Source organism: Heloderma suspectum, chromosome 2 (genome assembly GCF_057233095.1).
Source record: "Heloderma suspectum isolate Gila_16-S chromosome 2, 16-S_ref, whole genome shotgun sequence".
In the NCBI taxonomy this organism is placed as follows: Eukaryota; Metazoa; Chordata; class Lepidosauria; order Squamata; family Helodermatidae; genus Heloderma; species Heloderma suspectum.
The window spans coordinates 309,832,055-309,857,616 of NC_139459.1; the positions used below are offsets into that span (position 1 = coordinate 309,832,055).

The 25,562-nt window shown below is 41.0% G+C and overlaps 1 protein-coding gene across 1 annotated transcript in view; it reads left to right on the forward strand.

Moving 5' to 3' along the window:
- Positions 1-25,562, forward strand: part of PLXND1 (plexin D1) — a 237,682-nt gene that overhangs the window by 174,236 nt on the left and 37,884 nt on the right. The window contains exons 18-25 of the mRNA XM_084840269.1: positions 229-495; positions 1,977-2,126; positions 8,384-8,498; positions 10,790-10,897; positions 14,881-14,993; positions 16,786-16,893; positions 18,543-18,673; positions 20,205-20,403. Coding sequence (XP_084696395.1) covers positions 229-495; positions 1,977-2,126; positions 8,384-8,498; positions 10,790-10,897; positions 14,881-14,993; positions 16,786-16,893; positions 18,543-18,673; positions 20,205-20,403 — 1,191 coding nt within the window. The remainder of the gene's footprint in view (positions 1-228; positions 496-1,976; positions 2,127-8,383; positions 8,499-10,789; positions 10,898-14,880; positions 14,994-16,785; positions 16,894-18,542; positions 18,674-20,204; positions 20,404-25,562) is intronic.

Genomic DNA, 25,562 nt, shown 5'->3' on the forward strand with positions numbered 1-25,562 from the left:
CATTAGTAGCTACTAATGTTTGCCTAACCTCTATTACATCCCGTCGGCAACAGGGCTCAGTTTCACTGAAGCTTTTTTTTGTTGGTGTGAAACTCTGGTGAAAGTATCTAGCTCTGTTTTGACCAACACGAATATTCAAATTGTTGTTGACTTTTTGCAACCTTTTTTATACATTGATATGATTTAAGTTTATCTGTATTTGATGCACATACTTTCTCCTGCTTTCAGAACTGTAAGGTTCACTCCAACACTGTGATTACCTGCCCCTCTCCAGCTGCCTCCAACCTCACTGGGAGCAAGCCAGCATCAGTGGATTTCTACATCAATGGGCGCCTGTATACTGATGACAGCCTATCCCCCATTGAACACCCTGAGGAGGCTGTACATATTAGCATGTTTCACTTGGAATACTACATGGACCCCCAGTTCTTCACAGCCAAAAAGGAGAAGTGGATCAAGCATCATCCCGGAGAACCCTTGACACTAGTCATACATGTAAGAATGTGGTACATACGAGGTATACTGATTCCTTAAATGTTGGTGTTTTCCATAGGATCAAGTTATCTTTTTATTTAGAAGTTTCCAGTGGACATTGAGGGCATATTGGTAGACTGAGTTGGTGGTGATGATGGTGGTGGTGAAAAGTAATTATAACGGGATAAGGTTTTTCAAATCTTGTTACAGTGAACCTCCCTAAATAAAACCTCCCTAAATAAAAAAACCAATACTATTTGCATCTCCCTAAGCATAATTGATATGATGCTGAAATGGAAAGCAAATGCCCCTCACTTCTGTTCCCCTGCATCCCCATCATATCCAATATAGAACTTTCATGTCTACCTGAAAGATGCAGAGGCTGTTGGCTTGGGAACAGGTTGCATATCTTCCAAGCAGGGGAGATGGAGAGGACACTTGAACTTCTTACTCCATGCATGTTCACATCATATCCAAAACCACTCTCAAACAAAATGAAGATGGACTGCTATGCTTACCCTGTTTGCTCTTAGCTTGGTCTTTGTGGCAGACAGATCAGTTAAAAAAAAAAAGTGAGAGAGCGCAGAGCAGTGCTTATTTGTGAAATCCTTTTAAGTCTCCAAGATAGGGATTCTGAGGAGGAGGCAGACCTAGTCTGGAATAGGACCTCCCAACATTTCAACCACTGTAACAGTTCAAGAGGCAAAATGCCACCTCTAATAACACATTGATTAAGAGCTGAGTGTGAGAAAGAGTACCTGGCTCATGTCTCAATAAAGACAGGCAAACCTTTAGACACAGGGAGTCAAGGAAGATTTTGTGCCTTCCCTAACAACTGCCCACACAAGCCTTTGAGAAATCCAAGAATACAAGGACATCGCAGATAATAGACAAACGAACACTTGGAGGGTGGAATGGTGATTGAAAAATCATTCTTACTCAGAAAAACCTTCCATCATTCTGACAGCTCCTGTTAAATAAACAAGGAAATCTAGACAACGTAGAATTTAATGCTAGCTGAAGGCGTTTATGCAGTTCAAATGCATTGTCCAGTGCACTCATCAGGCAATCTAAGCACCATCTACCTTCTTTTTCTTTCTCACCAGTTTCTGTGCAGGCTTACGGTTATTTTTAATCAGATATCATTTAATGTGCAACATCAGGGAAAGATCAAAAGCATTGTTCCCAGCCTTTAAGGCTTTTTGGCTCTGATGTTTTCCATTCTGGAAGTCGAGAAGGAACTAGAAAACAGTTCCTGTTTTTATCTGCATCTCCATCCCATCCAAAATAGAAAAAACAGGGTACGGGAAGAGGGTGCTGTATTTCCTGCAGTTCCTTAGAGAAGTGAGAAATTCCAGCAGAGAGCTATCAAGTGAAGACTATTATTTCAGAAATGTTGAAGTTGGAGTTAACTGGGGCTTTCAAGAAGTGGCCAGTGTGGGATGACCAACATTTATTTGCTGACACAATCACTTTGTTCTTGTTTTGTTTTTCATAATTAGAAAGAGCCTGACAACCTTGGCCTAGAAAGCAATGAGTATGAAGTTAAAATTGGCCTAATTTCCTGTGAGATCCAAATTGTTTCAGACAAAGTCATTCACTGCTCAGTCAATGAATCTCTGAGCACCTCCGAAAGACAGCTCCCTGTTACGGTAAGTACTAGAAGCCTGGAAGCATTTACCAGCATGTATTTAATCTGCTTTGTAACCCTCATGCATTCTTGTGACATCATGGAATTTGGCTTACAACACAGTGTCCAGGAATTCAAGCAATAATATGATATTCTACATAATATGGCATGGAAGTTTATGCCATTATAAATCTGTTAGCCTTTAAGTTTCCACAAGACTCTTTGTTATTATCAGTAAAGACACTGGCCCAGTTTGCACAATCACTGTGGCTTAAACAAGTCGTGGTGGTGGGTGCCATTGACTAATTATCTTTCCAGGCATGGCATGTCATGTCATCTGAACCTGGGCAGCGTGGCTTGTTTGAGGAGGAAACAATCCTCAGATAACTTGAAGGTTGTTATGTGTTGTTGTTGAATCGTGGGTTGTCGTTGCATGCAAACTGTAGAGAGCTTCGGCTATTGGGCGGTATAGAAATGAAATAAATAAATAAATAAACTGTGTACTATTGTTTAACTATGGATTGTTAAACACGAACAAGCCAGAGTTTGCAACCAAACAACAAACCATGGGTTCTGTTGCTGGGTTGTTTGTGGGTATCAGCTCATAGTTAAATCATAGTTCAGGGTTCGAATATAACAACAATCCACAATTCAACAACAACCCATATTCAACCCATACTCTGGGTGGTCATTACATGCAAACCAGGCCAATGTCAGCAATTCACCTACCTAGGATAAAGTAAAAGCATACTTGGGGGACACTGTTGTGGGTTGAGGGAGCAATTGACTTCTTCGAGCTACCATTGACTTCCAAGACTTCTTGGAAACTTCAGTTAGTCCAACATATAGCTGGCAGGCTGACAACTGGGACCTGATGAATGGTACACATCTTGCCAGTCCTTCAATGCCACTGTTCAAAGTGCTGTTGCTTATTAAAGCCCTGGATGGTTTGGGGCTCTGCTAGCTATAGGACCTCCTTCTCCCACATAAACTTCTTTTCATCAGATGTTTTTCTCCATGTACTCCAAGCTTCTGAGATTATGTGGCTGGCAAAGGGGCTTTCTCAGTTATGACACCCTGTATCTGAAACTTTCTCCACTAGAAGACTCATCTGGCACCAAATTTAATGTCCTTCTAGCATCAGGCAAAGACAATGGGTGGTATCCAATTAATTCCTCCCACCAGTGGTGAAATCCAACATCATGCAAGCACAGTTCCACTTGCTCATTTGGCCTTTCTCCTACTCTCCTTTCCCTGAGACCCCAGCATCCCCAGAATCTGTCCTGAAGGGTTGGGGAACTCACCAGAGCAGATGGGGAGCACAGGGCTACAGTGGGAAGGGAGTAGGAGGGAAAAGTCCCATTGATTCACTTGCACAGTGTTGCATTTTGCCATTTCTTATTTGCCCAGGCGTTCCAGCAAGGAATCAACTTGGTTTTAACATGGCTGATGATGTACTGGTATTGCTGGTTTTTATTGTGTTCATTTTTCTGCTGTTTGTTTATTGATTTTATTTAGATACCAGCTTTCAACCAAAGACTGGCACTCAAGGCAGCAAACAATAAATATTCTTATTTTTAAATGTTCTGTTTTTAGTCTTTGTTATTATAATGTACTGTTTTTATTATTATGTATGTTGCCACAATGGTTTTTAAACTAAAGAGCAGCTCATAAATAGATGGATATGGAAGGATGCAAGTGGGTTGCAGTTGGGAATACAGCTGGAGGTTTTTCCTGTGGTGCAACATTGTCTCCTTTTCCCCATAAGAATCAATTACTACAATTCCTTTATATGGGAGAAGCTGAAGGCGTGCACTCAGGACCACCACTGTCGTGCTCCCTTGTGATCTCGTTACTTTGGGTGAAGAGCATGTTTAGCTTCTTCTGAACTGTGACCCAGACAGAAACCCATTTACTTTATCTTGTGTTCTGTTTCTTTGCCACTCTAAAATGTAATGCTAAAGTGTGACAGAACCTTGGCAAGAGGCAGAGAGCGATAGAATGAAGAAAGGCAGGGATTGCCCTTGAGGCTATGAGTAACTGAAACCCATTAATGACAGCCTGGTGGGATCATGGCCAATTAAGAAGTAACTGGTTCTGCTGAGGATAAATTAAATAAAAATAAAGTTTGGTATAGAATATGTCATTTTCCCAAGTGGCAGTAACACAGTGTTGAATTGCAGGTCTTGTCTATCATCTAATCCTTTCCTTTAAAATGCTTTGTCTTCCTTCACCCTTGTATACTCAGTAGGGTAATTCTCAGTAGTTTGTTGTGACCTGGCATTCTTGCTACTGCTCTCAGCACAGGAGCTGAGGGCAAAGGAGATGTGAGGAGTTGTATTATAATCAAGAGAGGTATACTGGAGAGGGGCAGCACTGGGAAATTTTAATCAGTCCTGCATCCAAAAATTCAGTTCACAGGGCTGCCTTCTCAGGTGATGCTGAATCTTCATTACGAATTTTGTCAGCTTGTTTAATTTATTTAATAACAGGTGCCCCCACCCCAATTTTTATCAGGACCACAGTATGTGGGTAGGAGAAGTTTAAGCATTTGTCCATCCACCACAGTTAAAATCCCCCCTCTGCTCCCCCTATATGGCTGTGAAGTTTAGAAAAAAGCTCCCATGATAGACATGGGGGTGGGGAAGACAGATTTTAATTGAGAGTATGGCTTTGGAGGGAAGGCTTAAACCTCTCCTCCCCATGTATTATAGTCCCAATGAAAATCGGGGGGGGGGGGCTGTTGTATTAATACATTAAAAAATATCTGACAAAGATCCTAATGTTGCATTTAGCATCATATGTAGTTTGACCCTCAGTATGTTTTCCCCAGCCTAGTGCTCCTTTCCTTGCCCTCCATCTGTTTGATGGAAGTCACTGTGTAGCCATCAAAAAGGCAGGATCCCAGGTGTTGATCTCTCATGCAGGGCAGGTTTGCTCTTCTGTGCAAACTTTCTTCAGTGTGATGGTTTGCATTTGCCATTTTATATTTTACTGCTTTTTCCTTGATTGTGTCACTAATTATACTCCCTTCTTTATAGCTTCTTTTACTTTCTGTGAAGCCTTGGCTTCTTAGGTGTCAGTTTAACGCTGTTCATGCTTTGAGACAGGTGGAGACATTGGGGCTGTTTGCATAATCATGGAGGGGAAAATAAGCCATGGTGGCTTATTTCCCCTGCCGTGCATGCCAGGTGGATTTGCATAATTACCCTTTCTGGCACAGCTTGCCATTCCATGTGAACCCAGCAAGGGTGGCTTGTTGCCATGGTTAACAAGCCACCCAGGACTCTAAAACAGCCCATGGGTTCTGGGTGACTTGTTAATTACAGCAACAAGCTACGCTCACCAGGATTGCATAACATGGCAAGCAGTGCTGGCAAGATTAATTATACAAATCCTCCAGCAAGCACAGCCGGGAAAATAAGCCACCGTGGCTCTGTGATTGTGCGAACCCAGCCATTCTCTCCAAGCCCTGACAACCTATAGCTTTTCCTCTTTTCCTGTCCTCAAATCCCAGCAGTTCTTTTTTCCAGTAAATGTATTAATATCAGATTGGCTTGAATACGTGGTTTTCACAGACAGAGAAGGAGCCTATTGGGACTTAAGAAGCCTGTGGCCAAATCTTCCCCAGAAGCACAGCATTTCACAAATGTGGGATAAGAACATCCCCAAGCTGGAGAAACTAATGCTTCCAGTACCACATCTGAGAGAAGGGTGTTATTGTGCTGTTGGGTCTTTATTCATGCAATTCCATTGCAAAAGCAGAACAAACACAGGCAGAACTAGCAGGACTTAGATCCATTGTTAAAGAAAACTATAAAATGAGAAAATTCCATTGTGAATGGGAACTTTTAAAAAAGAAGGGATGGCCCTTTTTTTAAATGTAGACTGAATTTGTGATCTCACTTCAAAGACTGCAAGTAAAATGTTATATCTAATACCATGTAAATTGCAATCTCCTGAAAAGTGCACTGTCAGTTACATTTATGCCACTTTACTAGTGTGTCAAACCCCAGGCTAGATGCACCAGACTAGGTACTTATTGCAGCCCTCTTGATAAACATGGGTGATTTATCAAGTATTTGGCAGGTCACAATATATAGCTGGTGTATGACCCCAGAGCCTGCCAGTTTTCAAAAATGTATTTCTTATTTATTTATTTCATTTCATTACCGCTCAATAGCCAAAGCTTATCCCAAATGGCATGTGTTATGCATGCAGTTGTTAGCCCTTGAAAAATGTTTCTTTGCAGCATCCATAAAAGCCAGCTAAGCAAAAAAGATGCTTCTAGACTGAGTACTGTTCTGGCCCTGAGGCCAAGCCTGATCTTCTCCAAAATGGAATTTGGCCCTTGGGCTTAAAGAGGTTCAGCACCCCTGTGATAGGCACTAGCCTGACACCCACCTTTACTAGTTATTTGTAATGTGCAGAATGCTCTTCAGCCCTTACCTAATTAATTCACAAAAACTTTACTGTATTCATAGTTGAAGTTGGTATACATGTTTCTCCTTCTGTTACAAATCAAATGTCTCGAAAACTGTAAAATGTGAATGAAGCTACAGAACATCTAGTGAGTAAATATTATTGTGCATTACGGAGGTTGTCATGCATAAGTATGCTGCTAAGGGAGAAAGTTAACACTACAATTGTATCTTAAAGATGAATCAACTGGGTCTGCAATTAATTAATTTAATTAATTAATAATTCACCTGCGCAGAAACTCAGAACTGATTGTGAGGGCTACTTCTTATGTTTAAAAGACATGGGTCTGTTCTTGGGAGCTGTATCACATCTGAAGTTGTATGAAAGTATGATACCAGAACCATAGCATACTTATTTATTTACTTTGTTTTATTTGCAACAAATATTATTCTGGTTTTCAAAGCAGTTTATAAGTTAAAATTACAATAAACATGCATCTTCTCTCTTGGAGAGAACCTCAAAATATGAAGCTTCTCCCAGAGTTTTGCCCTGTCATATCTTAATCCAGCCTTCCCCAACCTGGTGCCCTCCAGATGTGTTGGAATACAACTCCCAGCATCTCTTCCTGGTTGGGAGATGCTGGGAGTTGTAGTCCAACACAGCTGGAGGGCACCAGGTTGGGGAAGGCTGCCTTAGTCTCTCTTGGACAGATATGTTATTACAGTTCAGATATTCATCTTCAGGCATGGGTATGACTCCTGAAACTGCATCCATGGCTTTCAAATTAAGCATAATGGGCAGAGAAAGCCTTGCAGGTCTTGCAGTGATTCTCTTGTTGAGCAGGAATATAAACTCTAGGTTTTCAGGGCTAAGTCCCAAGTGTCGGGCCCAGCTCCCTCGAAACACCAACAACCGTGTTAAAGAAACAGCTAAATCCTTCATTACAGCAGGGCCCTAGCACAGTCACCCCCACAAGAGTCAGAGTTCTTAGTGAGCCCAAGTTCAATTAAACTCAGATAACTCAAATAGGAGCCAGAAACAGGGTCAAAGTCCAGCAGTATATTCCCAGACAGGGTCCAAAGGCATGGGATTCAAGGTATGCATTAGTTCAGGGTTCAGGAGTAGCCCAAGCAAGGGAGCACAACCAGCAACGTTGTACTAACAAACCTGTTTTACCCTCACCTGCTTTCATGTGGGGGTGGGATGAGGCAACTAGAATTCTTCACTTGTCAGTCTAGTCCCATGGGAAAACTAAGTGGGTGTCATTCCTCTTGCCTTTTCAGCCATTGACATAGACTAGGAGAGCCTTGGGCATGCCTTTTCCACAGCCAAATCTGCCTCTTGGCTGCTTATCAAAGAATGATCCTCAAGCTGCAGCGACTCAGGCACTTTTGCCCAGGCTACCTCTGGCTGTAGTTAAGAAGGAGTAGCTGCCTTCCCCTGACTGCATTCTTCTGTAAAACCAGGCAGAGACGAATTCCCAGCACCCTGACATACCTTGATTAGGCCCTAAATCAGATTCTTCTATCTCTGAATCAGATTCTTCCTCTGAGGTCACGGCACTAGTAGTATAGTCCAGCAACTTCTGTGGATGTTTCCATTTTCTACCAATGTATGCAAGGATTCTTTGCACAGACATTCTGATAACTGGTAACTAGACCTGGCAATGTTAATCAAAATATGTCCTCCTATTCAACTATAGCATTGTGTATCATTCAGTATGGTAGAGCCAGAAACAATATAATTTGTTAAGTTCATTTGTCTCTGCAAGCATCTCTCCCCTGTAACCTGATTTTTGTATTGCTTCTAGCTTCTCATTAAATAATTTGGTGACAGCTCCTTCCTGTTCTTTCTTAGATCCAAGTTGGGAAATACAATGAAACTATTGCTATGTTGCATCTTGGAGGAAGTGAGACAGCTATCACAGTTTCCATAGTCATCTGCAGTATCTTGCTTCTGCTCTCTGTCGTAGGTAAGGGGCAAAGCCTGGCTGGTGGCTTCATCTGAACAAGCATCTTCAAATCACAGAGATTCTAAAGATTTATTAACATAATTTTCTTTTGTATTAGAGATAAGTCTAAAGGCTAAAAATGAATATATCAAGCTTTGGACCTATTTAAAAAGCTGGACCCAAATCAAAGGTTACTGTCATTATCATTGTCAAGGAACAAAAAATACAGAGAGAAACGTGAAAAATTAACCAGGGCCAGCCTTAGGCATTTTGGTGCCCTAGGAAAAATATTGTACATTTTTTATCCTCCTTCATGCAGCTCTGAAACCAGAGAGTCTTTTTTATCTCATCCCACTTGGCCTCTTCTCCTTCATGTTCCTGTAAACCTATGTTGCTTCCTGTCTAGCATGCTCTCTCTCTCTCACTCTTGCTCTCTCTCTGTCACACACACACACACACACACACACACACTTTAGTGAGCCTTGCTCATTAATTCTGGTAGGCCTCTGCTGCTTACTGACCCACCATGTTTCTCTGCCTTCATTTGACTGCTCTTGCTGCTGCTCGAATTGCCACTCCTCTTCTTATCTAAGTAATGATTGAAAATTTCTGCTGTAAAGGCTTAGATATCCGCCGCTCTACACTGTGTAGAAACTGTCCTTTGACTTGCTCACCCTTTGTTCTGCAACAGAAAAAAAACATTGAATACTATATTTCATAAAGTATTTTCAATAAAAATGTAATTTATTTTAATAAAAGTTGTTTATGATCATTCAAAATACATTTTTGAGACATGGGAATTCTGATAATGCATACAGGGATTGGTGATTTTGTAGTAGTGCAGCGCATCTCTACTCATGCAAGGAGGAGCATACGGTTTGATCCCTCTCTTCACTGTAGTCTTCTGTGCAAAAGTCTGAAAGAGCTTAGATTTTACTCTAAGTTCGGAGCATTTTACTCTTAAGTTCAAAGTCACTGGCTTGATTCACATGTTACGCTAAACTGTTATTGAGTGTTACATGCACTTCACTTTTCTCATCTAGGATGGCTATAAAGGAGAATGAAAACATGTGCTTCCATTTTCAAAACCACTCTTGGTTGTTATATCTGAATTAGGAACTATGTTAGTGTTAACTATAGTTTATTGAAGCAAGCCAGAATCATTAATCATGTTTGAAGTTGGCTTATTTCAGTAAACCAGAGTTGACACTAACCAGAGTTTTTCCAGGTTTGGACATAATGACAAACTGCAGTTAGTTTAAAATGGACGCAAATGCTTCCATTCTCTTCCTCTTGGTCATGCTGGAGATGGAGAAGGTAAGAAGCACACACAAGCCCAAGGCTTGTGCCTATAGTTCTAAACTATAATTTAGCGTTATGTGCGAGCACAATGATTATGTTTTTGACAATGTAGAAAATTCAGAGAATAATGCCAACACTTTTAAAATACACACTTCTAAAAATATCCTCATGGGAGACAAAGAACTCCCAATTTGGAAAAGGCTCTCAGTCTGTTTCTGGGCCTAGTTAAAAATGCTGGTCTTCATCTTTAAAGTCCTTCATGACTTGGGGCCATGGTATCTGAAGTATTGCTTGTATCCATATCCATCTGCCCATACTTCTCTTGATTCCCCTGCCATCTATGTTGCAGTGGGTGGTGACCCAGTTTGGAATGCTCTCCCCAGAGAGGCTCATCTAGGGCCCACTCGGACGTCTTTACCGTGTCAGGCAAATACCTTTTTATTTTCCCAGGATTTTTAACTTGTGTTGATCAATTTCAAATATTTTGTTGTAAGCTGCTATGATAGTGTATTTTAAGAGTGGGGTATATCTAAATATTTAATAAATAACAGTAAATAAAGGAAGATAGAAGAAAGGTGTTTAGCACTGGTGACTATGTGGTTTACAAAAAAACCCTCATAATTCAGTAGAACTTTGTAACGTACCTTAGATAGATCAATGCTGCCATTTAAATACAACTGTGTGCATTTCATATTTGAAATTGGTTCATAACGTATCACAGTAGTATCTGCTTTTATAGTAGGAACAACTGAATCTTCCTAATCCTTGGAAACATTCCTTGATGCATGATTGAAAGGGCTAACCTTCAGCCCTAGCTCTGTCAATTATTTTTCTCTCTAATTGCCTCATGTTTGTTGGGGAGTTGCGGTGGGGTTGTATTATGTGCTGTTTTTTCTAAACAAATAGTAATAAAGCCAGCGCTGTTTTAATACAAAACTTGCTTAACAATCATTGCCTTGACTTCTTATCATCTTGGCTTGGGTCCCCCTTTTTTCCTTTCATTTCTGCAGCGCTGTTTGTGTTTTGCACCAAGAGCCGCCGAGCAGAGCGTTATTGGCAAAAAACTCTGCTGCAGATGGAAGAGATGGAGTCTCAGATCCGGGAAGAAATCCGCAAAGGTAAGTATCTATACTTTGGAAGAGTGGAGGAGTCTGTATCCATATCTTTTAGAACACTCTGAGGAAAGTTTGCAATTCTGAGATGCCCCTCATAGTTATTGCTGCTGACAGTAAACTTGCATAAATATAGCGATGTTCATGGTACTGAGTCCTGTGACTGAGATCAGCTTCCTTGGGGATTGAAAAATAAGTATTATTATTGTAAACAAAAGGGAAGCTGAAGCTTCATGTTTTGACTGAAATTTCCATTCAGTTTTCTGAATTTTGGGTATTTGTAAACAAATATTCTAACTGAATGGGCGTGTCACAGTCTAATGAGTGAAAGTCAGCAGAATTGACTGAAACTTACTTCATAGATCTGGAGAAATTGCAAGCTTCTAGTTCGCTGGGATTCTGAGTTATAAACTCATGAGCAGGTAATGAAAAGCCTAGTCCTGTCTGTGGCTATTTTTCAATATAATCTTCCTAAAGCCATCACTTGATAGCTGGTAGATGGTCACAAGCTGTTGGTTTCCATATGTGTGAAATGACATTTGCCACTTCATGAAAGTTCTGTGAGGCCTTAATGATGCTCTAGAATCCACTGATGAAAAGAGCTAAAATAGCATAATACGTTATTGCATGCAGACGCTATAGGAAAAAACCAGCCTAAAATTTTCTTAGCCTATGAGCCCTCACAGAATTCTCCACCATGTTGTTGTTGTTGTTCAGTCATTAAGTTGTGTCCTACTGTTCGTGACCCCATGGACCATAGCACGCCAGGCCTTCCTGTCCTCCGCTCTCTCCCGGAGTGTGCTCAAGTTCATATTCATTGCATCGGTGATGCTATCTAGCCATCTCATCCTCTGCCGTCCCCTTCTCCTTTTGCCTTCAATCTTTCGTAGCATCAGGGTCTTTTCCAGTGAGTGTTCTCTTCACGTTAGGTGGCCAAAATATTTGAACTTCAGCTTGAGTATCTGTCCTTCCAATGAGCAGTCAGGGTTGATTTCCTTTAGGATGGACTGATTTGACCTCCTTGCAGTCCAGGGGACTCATAAGAGTCTTCTCCAACTCCACATTTCGAAAGCATCAATTCTTCGGCACTCAGCCTTCCTTACAGTCCAGCTCTCACAGCCATACGTTACTACTGGGAAAACCATAGCTTTGATTATACGAACCTTTGTCGGCAAGGTGATGTCTCTGCTTCTTACTATGCTGTCTAGGTTTGCCATAGCTTTCCTCCCAAGGAGAAAGCATCTTTTAATTTCATGGCTACAGTCACTGTCTGCAGTGAACTTGGAGCCCAAGAAAATAAAATCTGTCACTGCTTCCATTTCTTCCCCTTCTATATGCCCGGAAGTGATGGGGCCAGATGCCATGATCTTTGTTTTTTTAATGTTGAGTTTCAAACCAGCTTTTGCACTCTCCACTTTCACCCTCTTTAGATCCTCTTCACTTTCTGCCATTAGAGTGGTATCGTCTGCGTATCTGAGGTTGTTGATAATTCTCCCGGCAATCTTAATTCCGACCTATGATTCATCCAACCCGACGTTTCTCATGATGTACAGTGCATATAAGTTAAATAAGCAGGGCGACAATATACAGCCTTGTCGTACGCCTTTCCCAATTTTGAACCAATCAGTTGTTCCATGTCCGGTTCTTACTGTTGCTTCTTGACCCTCATACAGGTTTCTCAGGAGACAGGTAAGGTGGTCCGGTACTCCCATCTCTTTCAGAATTTGCCACAGTTTGTTGTGATCCACACAATCAAAGGCTTTAGCGTAGTCAATGAAGCAGAAAGAGACGTTTTTCTGGAATTCTCTTGCTTTCTCCATGATGTGGCGAATGTTGGCGATTTGATCTTTAGTTCCTCTGCCTCTTCGAAACCCAGCTTGTACTTCCGGTAGTTCTCGGTTCACATACTGCTGAAGCCTAGCTTGTAGGATTTTGAGCATCACCTTGCTGGCATGTGAAATGAGCGCAATTGTACGGTAGTTTGAACACTCTTTGGCATTGCCCTTCTTTGGAACTGGAATGTAAACTGACCTTTTCCTGTCTTGTGGCCACTGTTGAGTGTTCCAAATTTGTTGACATATTGAGTGCAGCACTTTAACAGCATCATCTTTTAGGATTTTAAATAGCTCAGCTGGAATACTGTCATCTCCGCTAGCTTTGTTGTTAGTAATGCTTCCTAAGGCCCACTTGACTTCACTCTCGAGGATGTCCGGCTCAAGTTCAGTGACTGCACTATCATGGCTATCAGGGACATTCAGATCTTTCCTGTATAGTTCTTCTGTGTATTCTTTCCACCTCTTCGTAATCTCATCTGTTTCTGTTAGGTCCCTGCCTTCTTTGTCCTTTATCATGCCCGTCCTTGCACAAAACGTTCCTTTGAGATCTCCAATTTTCTTGAAGAGATCTCTAGTCTTTCCCATTCTGTTGTTTTCTTCGATTTCTTTGCATTGTTCATTTAAGAAGGCCTTCTCGTCTCTCCTTGCTATTCTCTGGAACTCTGCATTCAGTTGGATATATCTTCCCCTTTCTCCCTTGTTTTTCGCTTCCCTTCTTTCCTCAGCTACTTGTAAAGCCTCATCAGACAGCCACTTTGCTTTCTTGCCTTTTTTTTCCTTTGGGATGGATTTCGTTGCTGCCTCCTGAACAATGTTATGGAACTCTGTCCATAGTTCCTCAGGCACTCTGTGTATCAGGTCTAATCCCTGAAATCTATTCCTCACCTCCACTGTATATTCATCAGGGATATGATTTAGGTCATACCTGAATGGTTTAGTGGTTTTCCCTACGTTCTTCAATTTAAGCCGAAATTTTGCAATAAGACACTCATGATCTGAGCCACAGTCAGCTCCAGGTCTTGTTTTTACTGACTGTATAGAGCTTCTCCATCTTTGGCTGCAAAGGACATAATCAATCTGATTTCGATATTGACCATCTGGTGACGTCCATGTGTAGAGTCGCCTCTTGTGCTGCTGGAAAAGAGTGTTTGCTATGATCAGCGTGTTCTCTTGGCAAAACTCTATTAGCCTTTGTCCTGCTACATTTTGTACACCAAGGCCATGCTTGCCTGTTATCCTGGTTATTTCTTGACTTCCTACTTTAGCATTCCAGTCCCCTATGATGAAAAGGACATCTTTTTTTGGTGTTAGTTCTAGAAGGTGTTGTAGAACCGATCAACCTCAGCTTCTTCGGCCTCAGTGGTTGGGGCATAGACTTGAATTACTGTGATGTTGAATGGTTTGCCTTGGATTTGTACTGAGATCATTCTATCGTTTTTGAGATTGTACCCCAGTACTGCTTTTCCCACCCTTTTATTGACTATGAGTGCTACTCCATTTCTTCTAAGGGATTCTTGCCCACAGTAGTAGATATAATGGTCACCTGAATTAAAGTCGCCCATGCTTGTCCATTTTAGTTCGCTGATTCCCAAGATGTCGATGTTCAATCTTGCCATCTCATGTTTGACCACCTCCAGCTTACCTTGATTCATTGATCTGACATTCCAGGTTCCTAAACAATACTGTTCTTTATAGCATCGGACTTTCTTTTCACCACCAGACACATCCACAGCTGACTGTCCTTTCGGCTTTGGCCCAGCCGCTTCACTCTTTCTGGCACTACTTGGAAATTCCCTCTGCTCTTCCCCAGTAGTATATTGGACACCTTCTGACCTGAGGGGCTCATCTTCTGGCGTCATCTCCTTTAGCCTTGTGATACTTTCCATGGGGTTTTCTTGGCAAGAATCCTCGAGTGGGTTGCCATTTCCTTCTCCAGTGGACCACATTTTGTCAGAACTCTCTGCCATGACCTGTCCGTCTTGGGTGGCCCTGCACGGCATAGCTAATGGCTTCACTGAGTTACGCAAACCCCTTTGCCACAACAAGGCAGTGATCCATGAAGGGGGCAGTGATCCATGGACTTTGTTCTAGAGAAATTTAGGGTGCCTTACATGAAAGCAACTCTTTGTTCTGATTGTAGTTTCTTTGGATCAGGTTTTGCTGAACTTCAGACAGATATGACAGACCTGACCAAGGAGTTAAATCGCAGCCAAGGAATCCCGTTCTTGGATTACAAGTACTTTGTGACCCGAACGTTCTTTCCCAAAGTAAGGCAATGTGTCATACTATGGGTTCTTAATTATGCATAGTGTTTCAACTGTACACGGGTGGTTCGGAGGGGGTCTTTTTTGCCAAGTATTTACACTGCAGTTTAATATCAGTGCCCAGTAATTGTGATGCTAGTTATTAAACAAGTCTCCAAAAGCCACCCTCTTGATTCTTCTGTGGTGAGTATAAACAGACCTTGTTGATAACTGGAAGGTAAGTTTCCATTACAAAAATAGGGTTGCACAGTCAAGAGGTGGCATTAAAGATACATCTTCAGTCCGAAGAAGTATGAACCAGGACTCCAGCATGCCATCACTTTAGCATCAAATGTTTTTTTCTTAGATGTTTAGCAAGCAATGATTTTCCCCAGATGTGGACTTTCGATTTATCCATTACACCAATCAGTGATATGTACATCTTCAGTTCCCCAGTGAAGATGGTTGGTCTCCCAGAGAGATTGGCCTCAGGAACTTTGTTACAGAGCTAAACTTTACATTCACACTTCAGCTAAGTCAAATCACATCTGAACATCCTGTACAACTACATCCACTTTCAGATCCATACATCCCAAAGGCATGAATATAACTTAACTGAGCTGCTTGAATTTGAGTCTGTATCCAGTCATTAATAATGTCACACTAAATCTTTTTCTTGTTATTGACTGCTTGTCATATAATATTTGCTGGTTTAATTGCACTATTGAATCCTAGAAGCTACTGTGTTGCTTTGATGGTGGTAGAGAGGTGTTCTTGTTTGTGGGTTTTTTTGCTAGGTATTCTATGAACTTCACTTTTTGTTGAGCAACTGTCCAGATAAGCAGTTAGACTCTTATGGGTGTAACTAAAAGTGTAAGCACTCTACACATGCACTGAATCTGGTACATAGCACAAAAATAAAAATGGATTTTCTGAGAATCTTAACTTTTATTTCTACAGAGTAAATTTGTAGCTCTCCTAGTTGTGGAAAAACACTGAAATGTATGAGCAGTGCCTAGTAAATGCTAAAAAACAGAACCCCAAACTGGGGCTGAACATTATTTCAGACAATCTTCAATATCTTGCCAGCACCTTGTCCTTTGCCAGTCACTACTGTTCGCTATCCCTCACTTTTCTTGTTTCTATTAACCATGTCCTCCTCCCATCATTCCTCTTACTTTTCATACTTTTCCACCCTAGTCTTTGCCTCAAGATATTTGACAACCTACAGTTTAGAACCAAAATAACTGAAAGCAAATAAAGAAAATATATGCAATTATTTTTTTCACAAATGTATTCTGTGTACAAAATTGAATTTTCATACGGATTACACAAAGCCTTGGGCAACTCTATAACTGTAAGAGAACTTTATAACTATAAGAGAATGAACAGTTTCTTCCTTTTGGCTTGGAAGACACAAATACTCAAATATCCAATAACCACTGATTGTGGCTTAGACTCAATAATTCCTTCTTTGCTGAGGAGACATGAATGTCAGATTAGCCTGTTCATAACCTCAGTACTGTGAATGCCTTGTTTCTCCCCAAACATATGCCTCCCCCAAAGTTCTTCTATTTGTTCATTCAGAAGCCTTTTTCCAAGAGTTTAAAGCCCCCATAAAACATACCAAATTATTTCTTACTTGTGACTGGCCTTAAGTCATTATGACTCTCTCCTTGCCACTCTGTAACAATGTTGCTGTGTTGGCGTGGGACTTGGAGAAGATACAAAGAATTCAGTCATGCCTCTTTTCACCATCCCCCCCCCCCCCCAACATGCTCTGGATTTGTTTTCTGTTTTTTTGTTTTTCTTTTAGTGTTCCTCTCTCTATGAGGAGCGTTACATTCTGCCTTCCCAACATCTCAATTCCCAGATGGGATCTCAGGTCCAAGAAACTCATCCATTACTGTTGGGGGAATGGAAAGTAAGTAACTCTTTGGTGAATCCTGTTAGCTACTGCAGTACTAAGCAGTATATTATTTTATTATAGTGCTTAAGGAATGCATGAGAAATAAGAGAAGTCTGTGCTGATGGACAAGGAAAGGTGAAATACCCAATGAAGTTGGCTCCAGGGGAGTAGAAACAACTGGTGAAATTTCCTCATAACATGTAGAAAACTGGAAAAAATTAAACTGCTGGGAAAAGCTATAGAATAAACATGTCCCCATTCAGTCTTTTGCTTTCTGAAGGGGCCAGTTAATACCACTGACTTATTTTGTACACTTTTAAGTCCAGGCTCTTTGTCCATAATGTCTAGAGCAGGGGTGAGTAATTTTGGGGGGTCTGGGGACCAATTTTCTCCCTCTGAACCCCATTGGGGGCCACACCAGTGCACCACCAAAATCACTGCTGCCAAATTTCGGTGCTGCAATGGCAAAAAAGCCACATTTCCACTTTAAAACAAGACACATGGTAAGTGCACACCTTGTTTTAAAGGCAAATTTCACTCCCAAAAGACCCAGAAACCCTGGTGTTGCCAACCCCTGGTCTAGAGCCATTATTTTCAGTGGGAAACTGGGCTTGACTTAGGAAGCAGATGGCTTCTGGTACCATTATACTAGATACAATGTTTAGTGACTCTAATCTGCTGCAGGTGTGATTCAATAAGGAAAGTATGTGACTGCCAGATAGGAGAGAATTCTACTGGTGTTTGCTTTCCTTTAGGAAGAAGACTGAGGATAGTGTGCACTGCTGGACAGTGGTAGTCAGTTGCTACCTGGTCATGAGGAAACGCTGTTAGGCTGCTTTAAAATGTAGAGCTTTTCCACACGGTGCTTTTATCCTGCTATTGAGATTGGCTACTCAGGGAATTTTGTGGATCCTTTACATGACGTAGTCAACCTCCAGGGTGTCTACCACACTAAATGACCTTTATTCCGTTTTTTTTTAACGATTGGAGATAATGAGCTATCAAATTACAGTGTGTTGAGTTCCTTCATGAAAAGGAAATCCTACAATAAGAGGGCTTAGACCACAGCGCCATCTAGTGGCTGTATAATGAAACATAGAACATGCAGATAAGGAAGAAAGTGGGGGAAGGGAAGCACATGTAAAGGGAGACTGTCATGATCCTGGATTTAAAACGGAAGCAGAATGCCCTGGTAAAGTTGCGGGATTTTAGCCTGCTGTAGAAATGCTTGTAGTCTGTCTAGCTTGAGAGAGGTTTAATATGACAAAGGCTGAGAACTCCTAAACGGGAGTGCCTTTGAAGGCCAGTTCTTATGTGAATCAGATTAATTGGGTTCAAAGAAGCAATATTATTTCGCCTTGTGTGCACGCTAGAATGGTTGATATATTAATATTGTACTGTGGTTTTTATTTGTTGGTTGTTTTATTCTGTGGATTACAGTAGTTTATACCTATACAATTTGTTGTTATACCCCACTTGAGTTTTCAGTGGGAATGGTTGAAAAGTCATTGCAGAATAAGCATCAGCATCATCGGCACCGTATTAACAGGTATTCAGAGTGATGTACACAGTCTTAAAATACACTGATAGGCCAGTTAAGAGAGTAAGGGGGGGGGGGAGAACATGGCATGCTTTTCTCATCCAAATCGCTGGTTTTGCCTTAGATTCCTGAAAACTGTAGACCCAATATGGAAGAAGGGATTGCATTATTCTCCACATTACTCAACAACAAGCACTTCCTCATTGTCTTTGTTCATGCTCTTGAGCAGCAGAAAGATTTTGCTGTTAGAGACAGGTAAGACTCTCCTGAAATTTTAAAGTAACTTCAGATGACATAGGATCAGCCCAAGTTGGCTACACCCTTCTTTCACCCTAAAATCTTGGATGAACCCTGCCCTGATTTTTGGCATCTGAAAGCACTTCTTCTTTGATAAATACAGTCTTCACCTGTTTTTGTCTGAGCAATTGCTCTCAATTTTTTCTGAACCGGATATCTGTGCTTATCAAGGAGTAAATGCTTCCAGATGTTATTTCAAAAGCCCAGAGCAGCTCCACATTTTAAAGAGGGTCACTAACCTATTCAGATTTTGTGATTCCTGAAAGAGGTTAAAGACAGTACAGAACCTGCTGACTGCTGGTTCTGAACTTGTTGCATGAAATAAACATTTTTAATTATATAAAAGGCAATTGGACCTCATTGACTCAGTCACTGATGAGGTTTTCAAAACTGTTAAAATACTTTTGTAATAAATAGAAACTAAAATTTGGTTCATATGTATTTCAAGATGAAAAAGCCAGAAAATAGGAAATTATTTCACATTTCACACCATATCAATGCAACCTTTTACATGTCTACTCAGAAATAAGCCCTATTTATTTTAATGGGGCTGGCTCCCAGGTAAATGTGTATGGGATTGCAGCCTCTGTATATTACACAAACTCTACCTCATAAAAGCAAGACAAACTATGCTTCTGACAGGAAAATTCCTGCATGGAATTTCCCCTTCACATACTTCAGGAATACTGGGAGTGAAGAAGGATCTCTAATTTCCCTATAAGGTAAAATCACTTCTGTATCATTCCAAAACAAATAGTGATCAAAATAATTTTCTCTTCACTTCTCTTACATCCTCTCTGTACTGCAGTGTTTGTGCAGCAATTGTTAAGGCCCTCTTAGTAGTCAATTTATACCACCTCTAGAGTCACAAACATTTCACAAAGTAGTCTCCATGGTGTTAGAGTTAATAAAACAGCATTAAAGTACCCTGAAGTGCATTCTATGGCTGTCTCTGACTGATAGCAAGAGATACAATATGTATTGCTTAATTCAGCTGTAAGAAATACCCTGTGTTAAAAAAATGGCAACTAGGGATCTCTAAAGTGGGGAAGAATTGGCATAGCTGCCTGGGTGTGTTTTCTGATTATTGTAGTGCAGACCTGAACTAGTAGCCTAGCATATCAAGGGCTCTGTGTAGAACAAAATACCATATTCCCTCAAACATCAAGCTTTGTGCTGTTCTTTTATTTCTTTAAAAAATACAGCTATGCCGTTTTTCAACTTGCAGGTGTTAACCTTCTCTATTATTATACAAAGCACTAGAATAGTTTTTTCTTTGAACGATTGGCATCCATTTCTTTCGAAAGATAGCATAATACAATGTGATTATGCACAGCTGTGATACAAATGGCTTGAAACTTCAACACTTTTGAGAGGCTTTGTGAAAACAATCTGGAATGTTACCATGGTTTTATTTTCTGTTCACGTTGATTGATGAATCCCATCTTGTACCATCAATCTCAGTATCATTCATTAACTCTTTCTTCAGATGCAACCTGGCCTCTTTGCTGACCATTGCATTACATGGGAAACTGGAGTACTACACCAGCATCATGAAGGACCTCTTGGTGGATCTGATTGATGCCTCTGCCTCTAAAAACCCCAAGCTTATGCTGAGGAGGACAGAGTCTGTGGTTGAGAAGATGCTGACCAACTGGATGTCCATCTGCATGTACAGCTTTCTCAGAGTAAGAAAGTAGGAAATGAAAACTTTATTGTTTATGGCAGGCATCTTAATGGTTAATATAGAAGAGGGGGGAGATCTAACAGCTAAACTGTTTGGCTTTTCATAGCCACACAGCCACCTGGTGGTTGCCTAGTATTCAATGAAGGCAACATATAATAGAGCTTAGAAGGCCTTTTTGAAATCAAGTTCCTCATAGCATCATCTGTTATTAACTTGTGGTCTAAGGCAATATTTTGCCTCCAGCATTATTGGCTTAATTTTAGGACAGGTTATTCTGTTACTTTTTATGATAATTAGGATCACGAACACAAATGAAAGCTTGTGAAATTTAAATACATTAACCTGTGTTTAGATTTTGTGTGCGTTATTTATTGTTTTGGGGGAGGGGGTTGCACAGCCATTTGATAGTTGTATTTATTGATTGAACTGATCTATTTAATCCATTTCTTAGTTGCCTTTCAATACCATAGTCTTCCCAAGGTGGCTTACAGCATAAAAACAGCACAAAAAACATATTCATAAAATCATATTAAAAAAATAATTTTAAATAAAAACAATTTCAATAAAATACAATGTCAGAATATCTACCAGCAGTGAATACCACACAGATTTTAAGTTAATAGCCAGGAGGAACAGATGAGTCTTGAACCCCTCTTAAAAGTAGCCACAAGTGGAGCCAGCTGTGTCACTTGGAAGGGAATTCCACAGGGCATGGGCCACCATTGAGAAAGCCCTATCTCTAGTGCCCATCAACATTGCTGATCTTGGTGGCAGGCCAAAGATCTTAAAACATGAGCAGGTTCATACAAGTGTTGGTGGTCCTTCAATAATCTGGACCCAAACCATTTAAGGCTTTAAAGGTCAAAACCATCCATTTGATTGAGCCTGGAAATGTACTGGCAACCAGTTGGTATTGGATTGGTGTAATACATTGGCTGAGTTAGCACAACATGACAACCCACCCTGTGAAATAAGCTACACAGTGTGGGTTGTCATCAGAACAACCCACAGTGAGCCCAACAGATGAACAGGATTACCATGGGTTGTTCTCCCACTCATTCCCTCTCGGTCCTCCAGCCGGCTCTGGCACATAACCCAAGAGACTTGGGAGCAGAATCCATCTTGTCTGTTGCCAATTCCCCCTCCCAGCTTCGATCGCGACCCTGGTCGCTTTTGGACCTTTGGGGGGGGTACCCCAACATTTGCACAAAATGGGCCCAAAAAATACATCATCATCATCATCATCATCATCATTATTTTGGCCCTGGGAATGTGCACACTGACCGCATCCAAGCTCCTATTCAGGAATTCCACATGCTGGCTGGGTTTAGTAAGCGGAAAAAGAGTTAGAACTGTGTGTCATTCATATATTGCTGACACTGTACCACAGACCACCAGATTACTTCCCCCAGTTGGTTTAATGTAGCTATTAAATAGCATGGGGGCAAGATAGGATCTTGTGGTACCTTACAGGACAAATGCCATGGAGAAGAGCAGAAGTCCTGCAGCAGCACCTTTTGAGACTGACTAGCCAGGTAGGACTGGAGTCACCATAACACCATGCCCCCCCCAAACCCAACCCAGCAAAGCAATCCAGAAAGATACCATGGCTGATGATCTCAAACGCCTCTGAGAGATCCAGGAGCACTAAAATCTGCTGGTCTTCCATATATTTGGCCTCACCATTAAGAAAGTGGAGACCTCTTGTAGGACTAGGGATTCCTGGTGTAAGTAATGCACCAGTATGATCAAAGCTGTTTCCCTTCCAAAACCAGTACTGAACCTGGATTGGAATTGATCCATATAATGATTATCCTCCAAGACTACCTGGATTTGAGAGACCATCACTAGCTCCAGAATCTTATTAAAAAAAATGAAAGGTTTGGCACAGAACGATGGTTATCACAGCTTGAGGGGGGTTATTTTTTTTCCCAAGAGGGGCCTAACCACCACCTCCTTAAGGGCAGTCATTACCATTCCCTCCCTCAAAGACTCATGTATTACTTCTGAGATCCAGTCACCCAGCCCTGCCCTGGAAGACTTTAAAAGCCAAGATGGTTTAGGATCTAGGATATGGGTGGTTAGGGGCCGCAGTGGCTTAGTGGTTAAGACGCTGAACTGCAGACCGGAAGGTCGGCAGGACAGCAGTTCGAGACCCGAGTGTCGCATGGCGGAGTGAGCTCCCGTCTTCAGTCCCAGCGCCTGCCAACCTACCTGTTCGAAAGCAAGAAATTGCAAGTAGATAAATAGGTACCGCTTTGGCGGGAAAGGTAACAGCATTCCGTGCACCTCGGTGTTCAGTCATGCCGGCCACATGACCACGGAAGTGTCTTCGGACAGCGCTGGCTCTTCGGCTTAGAAATGGAGATAAGCACCACACCCTAGAGTCGGACACGACTGGTTGGGGACACCTTTACCTTTTTACCTTTTATATGGGTGGTGGGCCTCAGCCCTCCAAGAAACTTGTATATGTCTGAAAGGTATCCATAACATTAGGACCAGAAGGTGTCCTACCTGCAACCATCTCCAGTTGTGTTAAAAATGTGGTGGATACAAGCAATTATATTTGCAAAATGCAGTGCAAATTGGTCACAGCTCACAGTTCACTCTCCTTTATTCAGCATATTTAGGTTTTGTTCTTGCTCTGTCCAAGAGTTTGTAGAAAGTGGTGGTGCAGGAGATATATCCTTATCTCAATGCCTTGACACAGATTGATGGATGGTGAGTTGCCCAGCGCAACCCAATAAACTGGTTGAGCAGGGATTTCAGACTGCTAAAACTGACTGCTAAAAATTGGCTTAAAATGTATAGAAATACTGTTACATAAGTGGTTCTTGCAGTATCAAAACAATAGTGCATTTGATCTCTGAAAGATGGGGAGGTTCAACAAATTTTAATTCCCATTGTATTGCTGAAAGTGTTAATACTTTTCCATTTAACAGAGCATCAGTTCTACCATTATAATGCAGTAAGATAAAAACTGGCATGCCCTGAAGTGGCCTGTGTGTGTGAGATCCTATTTCTAGCATTTGCCAGTTTTTGATCATGCAAGACTAGTTTTTCAAAGAAAAATTATTCCCATTGATGCTGCTGTGGAATTTCTGTGTTTGAATGTCGGGTATTTGACGTGAATTTTGTTTCAGAATCACTCAGTTTTCATAATAATGTTTTAACTAAGACTGCTGGTGTTGACAGCGTTTCTTACCAAAGGGGCTTTGTCTGCTCCTAGAAAATTGCTTGACTGATATATCCATAGTCTAGCTAACATAAGAAATCCAAACTTGAACACAAAAGCGCCTGTTTATGCAGTTTTAATAATTAGTTGCACTTACAAGTATTGTCTGTGTACTGTTGGCCAAAAACATACTTGAGGTTTTCACATTTGCTTCCAAGAATTAGGCTCAAATGTAATTATTTTTAATGTAGCTTAAGTTTTAAAACATAATCAGTGATAGTTATTGTCCCAAATCTTCACTGCCCATATACACTCAGCACTGCCTTATACATTTTTCACCTACACCTAGTTCCCAGAAGCCACTTTGGGACTCTTACATACTGTTGTCTGGTGAATGACAGTACAGTCCTATACACATCTACAAAAAAGTAATTCCCATTAATTTCAATAAGACTTACTCCCAGGTAGGCATGGGGGAGAAATTGTGAACAGACCTAATTCGCACTTTCTGAACTAATAGGTGAAGCTGAATGCAATTATCCTTTGGTTATTACTCTTGTCCAAATTTTGCAATGCAGTTCTCCAATCAAAAAAATGTATACATTAGGGAAAATTTGCTTGCACAAAGTTCACATGCTGTGGGGAGGGGAGTTTGTTTGAATGAAAATGTGCATGATTTTTTGTATGGGGTTTTAAAATAAAAACATTTGCAAACTCATGCAGAAATGGGACGGAACAAATTTGTGCTTTAAAAATGTGAATGTTGTAGAAAGCCAAACAGCTTTGTCCATCCCTGTGTATAGGACTGCAGCCTTAATATGCAAAAACAGCCTTTCCCAAACTGGTGTGCTCCAGATGTTTTTAACTACAACTCCCAGCATTCCTGACCATTGGGCCATGCTGACTGGAGCTTATGAGAGTTGAAAACATCTGGAGGAAGTGTGGTGTAAAAGTTTAAAATTTACTCAAAGCATTATAGTCTTTAATGAACCAGCTTTTAAATCAGAAGTTTGTGATCGACTATAATATTGCATTTTAAAAATCAACATGAGTTTCATAGAATTCCCTTACTAAAGAGAAAAATATTTTAGCATTTGACTATAGACGTTTAAAGTCTAAAATGCATCACAAATTTAAATAAAATCAGTGTGTTTGTGTATGGTTGATGATGGACATTCAACAAGCCTGGAAAGGGGAAAAAATAAAAGACAGGTTGGGTTATTTTAAGTGTACACTATGGTGCTAAAATTTGCTAGTCTTGCATATATTTGGCTTGCCACTAAGAAAGTGGAGACTTCTTGTGGGGCCAGAGAACTCAGCTGGAATCTGATACAACCAAAATCAACTGCCTAATTTCTTCTGAAGGGGAACATTATGCAAGAAAACGTTTCGAGGGGGGATTGAGCTTTATCTTATGGGACTTCTGAGTGGGATGGTTTACAAAAGGAATTAACAGTGTCTGGAGCTCTCATGTGGTTCGCATGTTCTTCTGACTTCCCCTTTCCTTGTGCCTCCTTAATTCCCATACAAGTGAAGAAAGAACCAATGTGTGTCTGTTAGCACTCCTGACATCACAGATTCCACCTTGTGTCTGTCAGAGGGCAGGAGAGTTGTCTCACAGGAAGAATTTGGTCCACATAACCAGGGTGAAAGATACGGGTTTTGTAGCAGGAGAGTGAAACACAGATTGAAATTCTTAAACGTTAATCTAAAACATGATGCTGGCTTGTAAATAATTTGTTCATCCTGCCCCCATCTTTTAAACCTGGCATAGTCACAGCCAAGAGAAAGATAAAAGACAGATGTTATAAACATAAATTGATTCTCTATGTGGGCTGTGATAATGCTTTAATTCTGTGATATTTTGTCTAGCAGCCAATGACTGGATGAATCTGTGGAAGGCATGCCAGTAAACTAGACAACTTGGAAGGAGGTTGTTTTTGACAAGGGTGAGATAGTGCCACCTCTCCGTCTGTTGTTTGTTC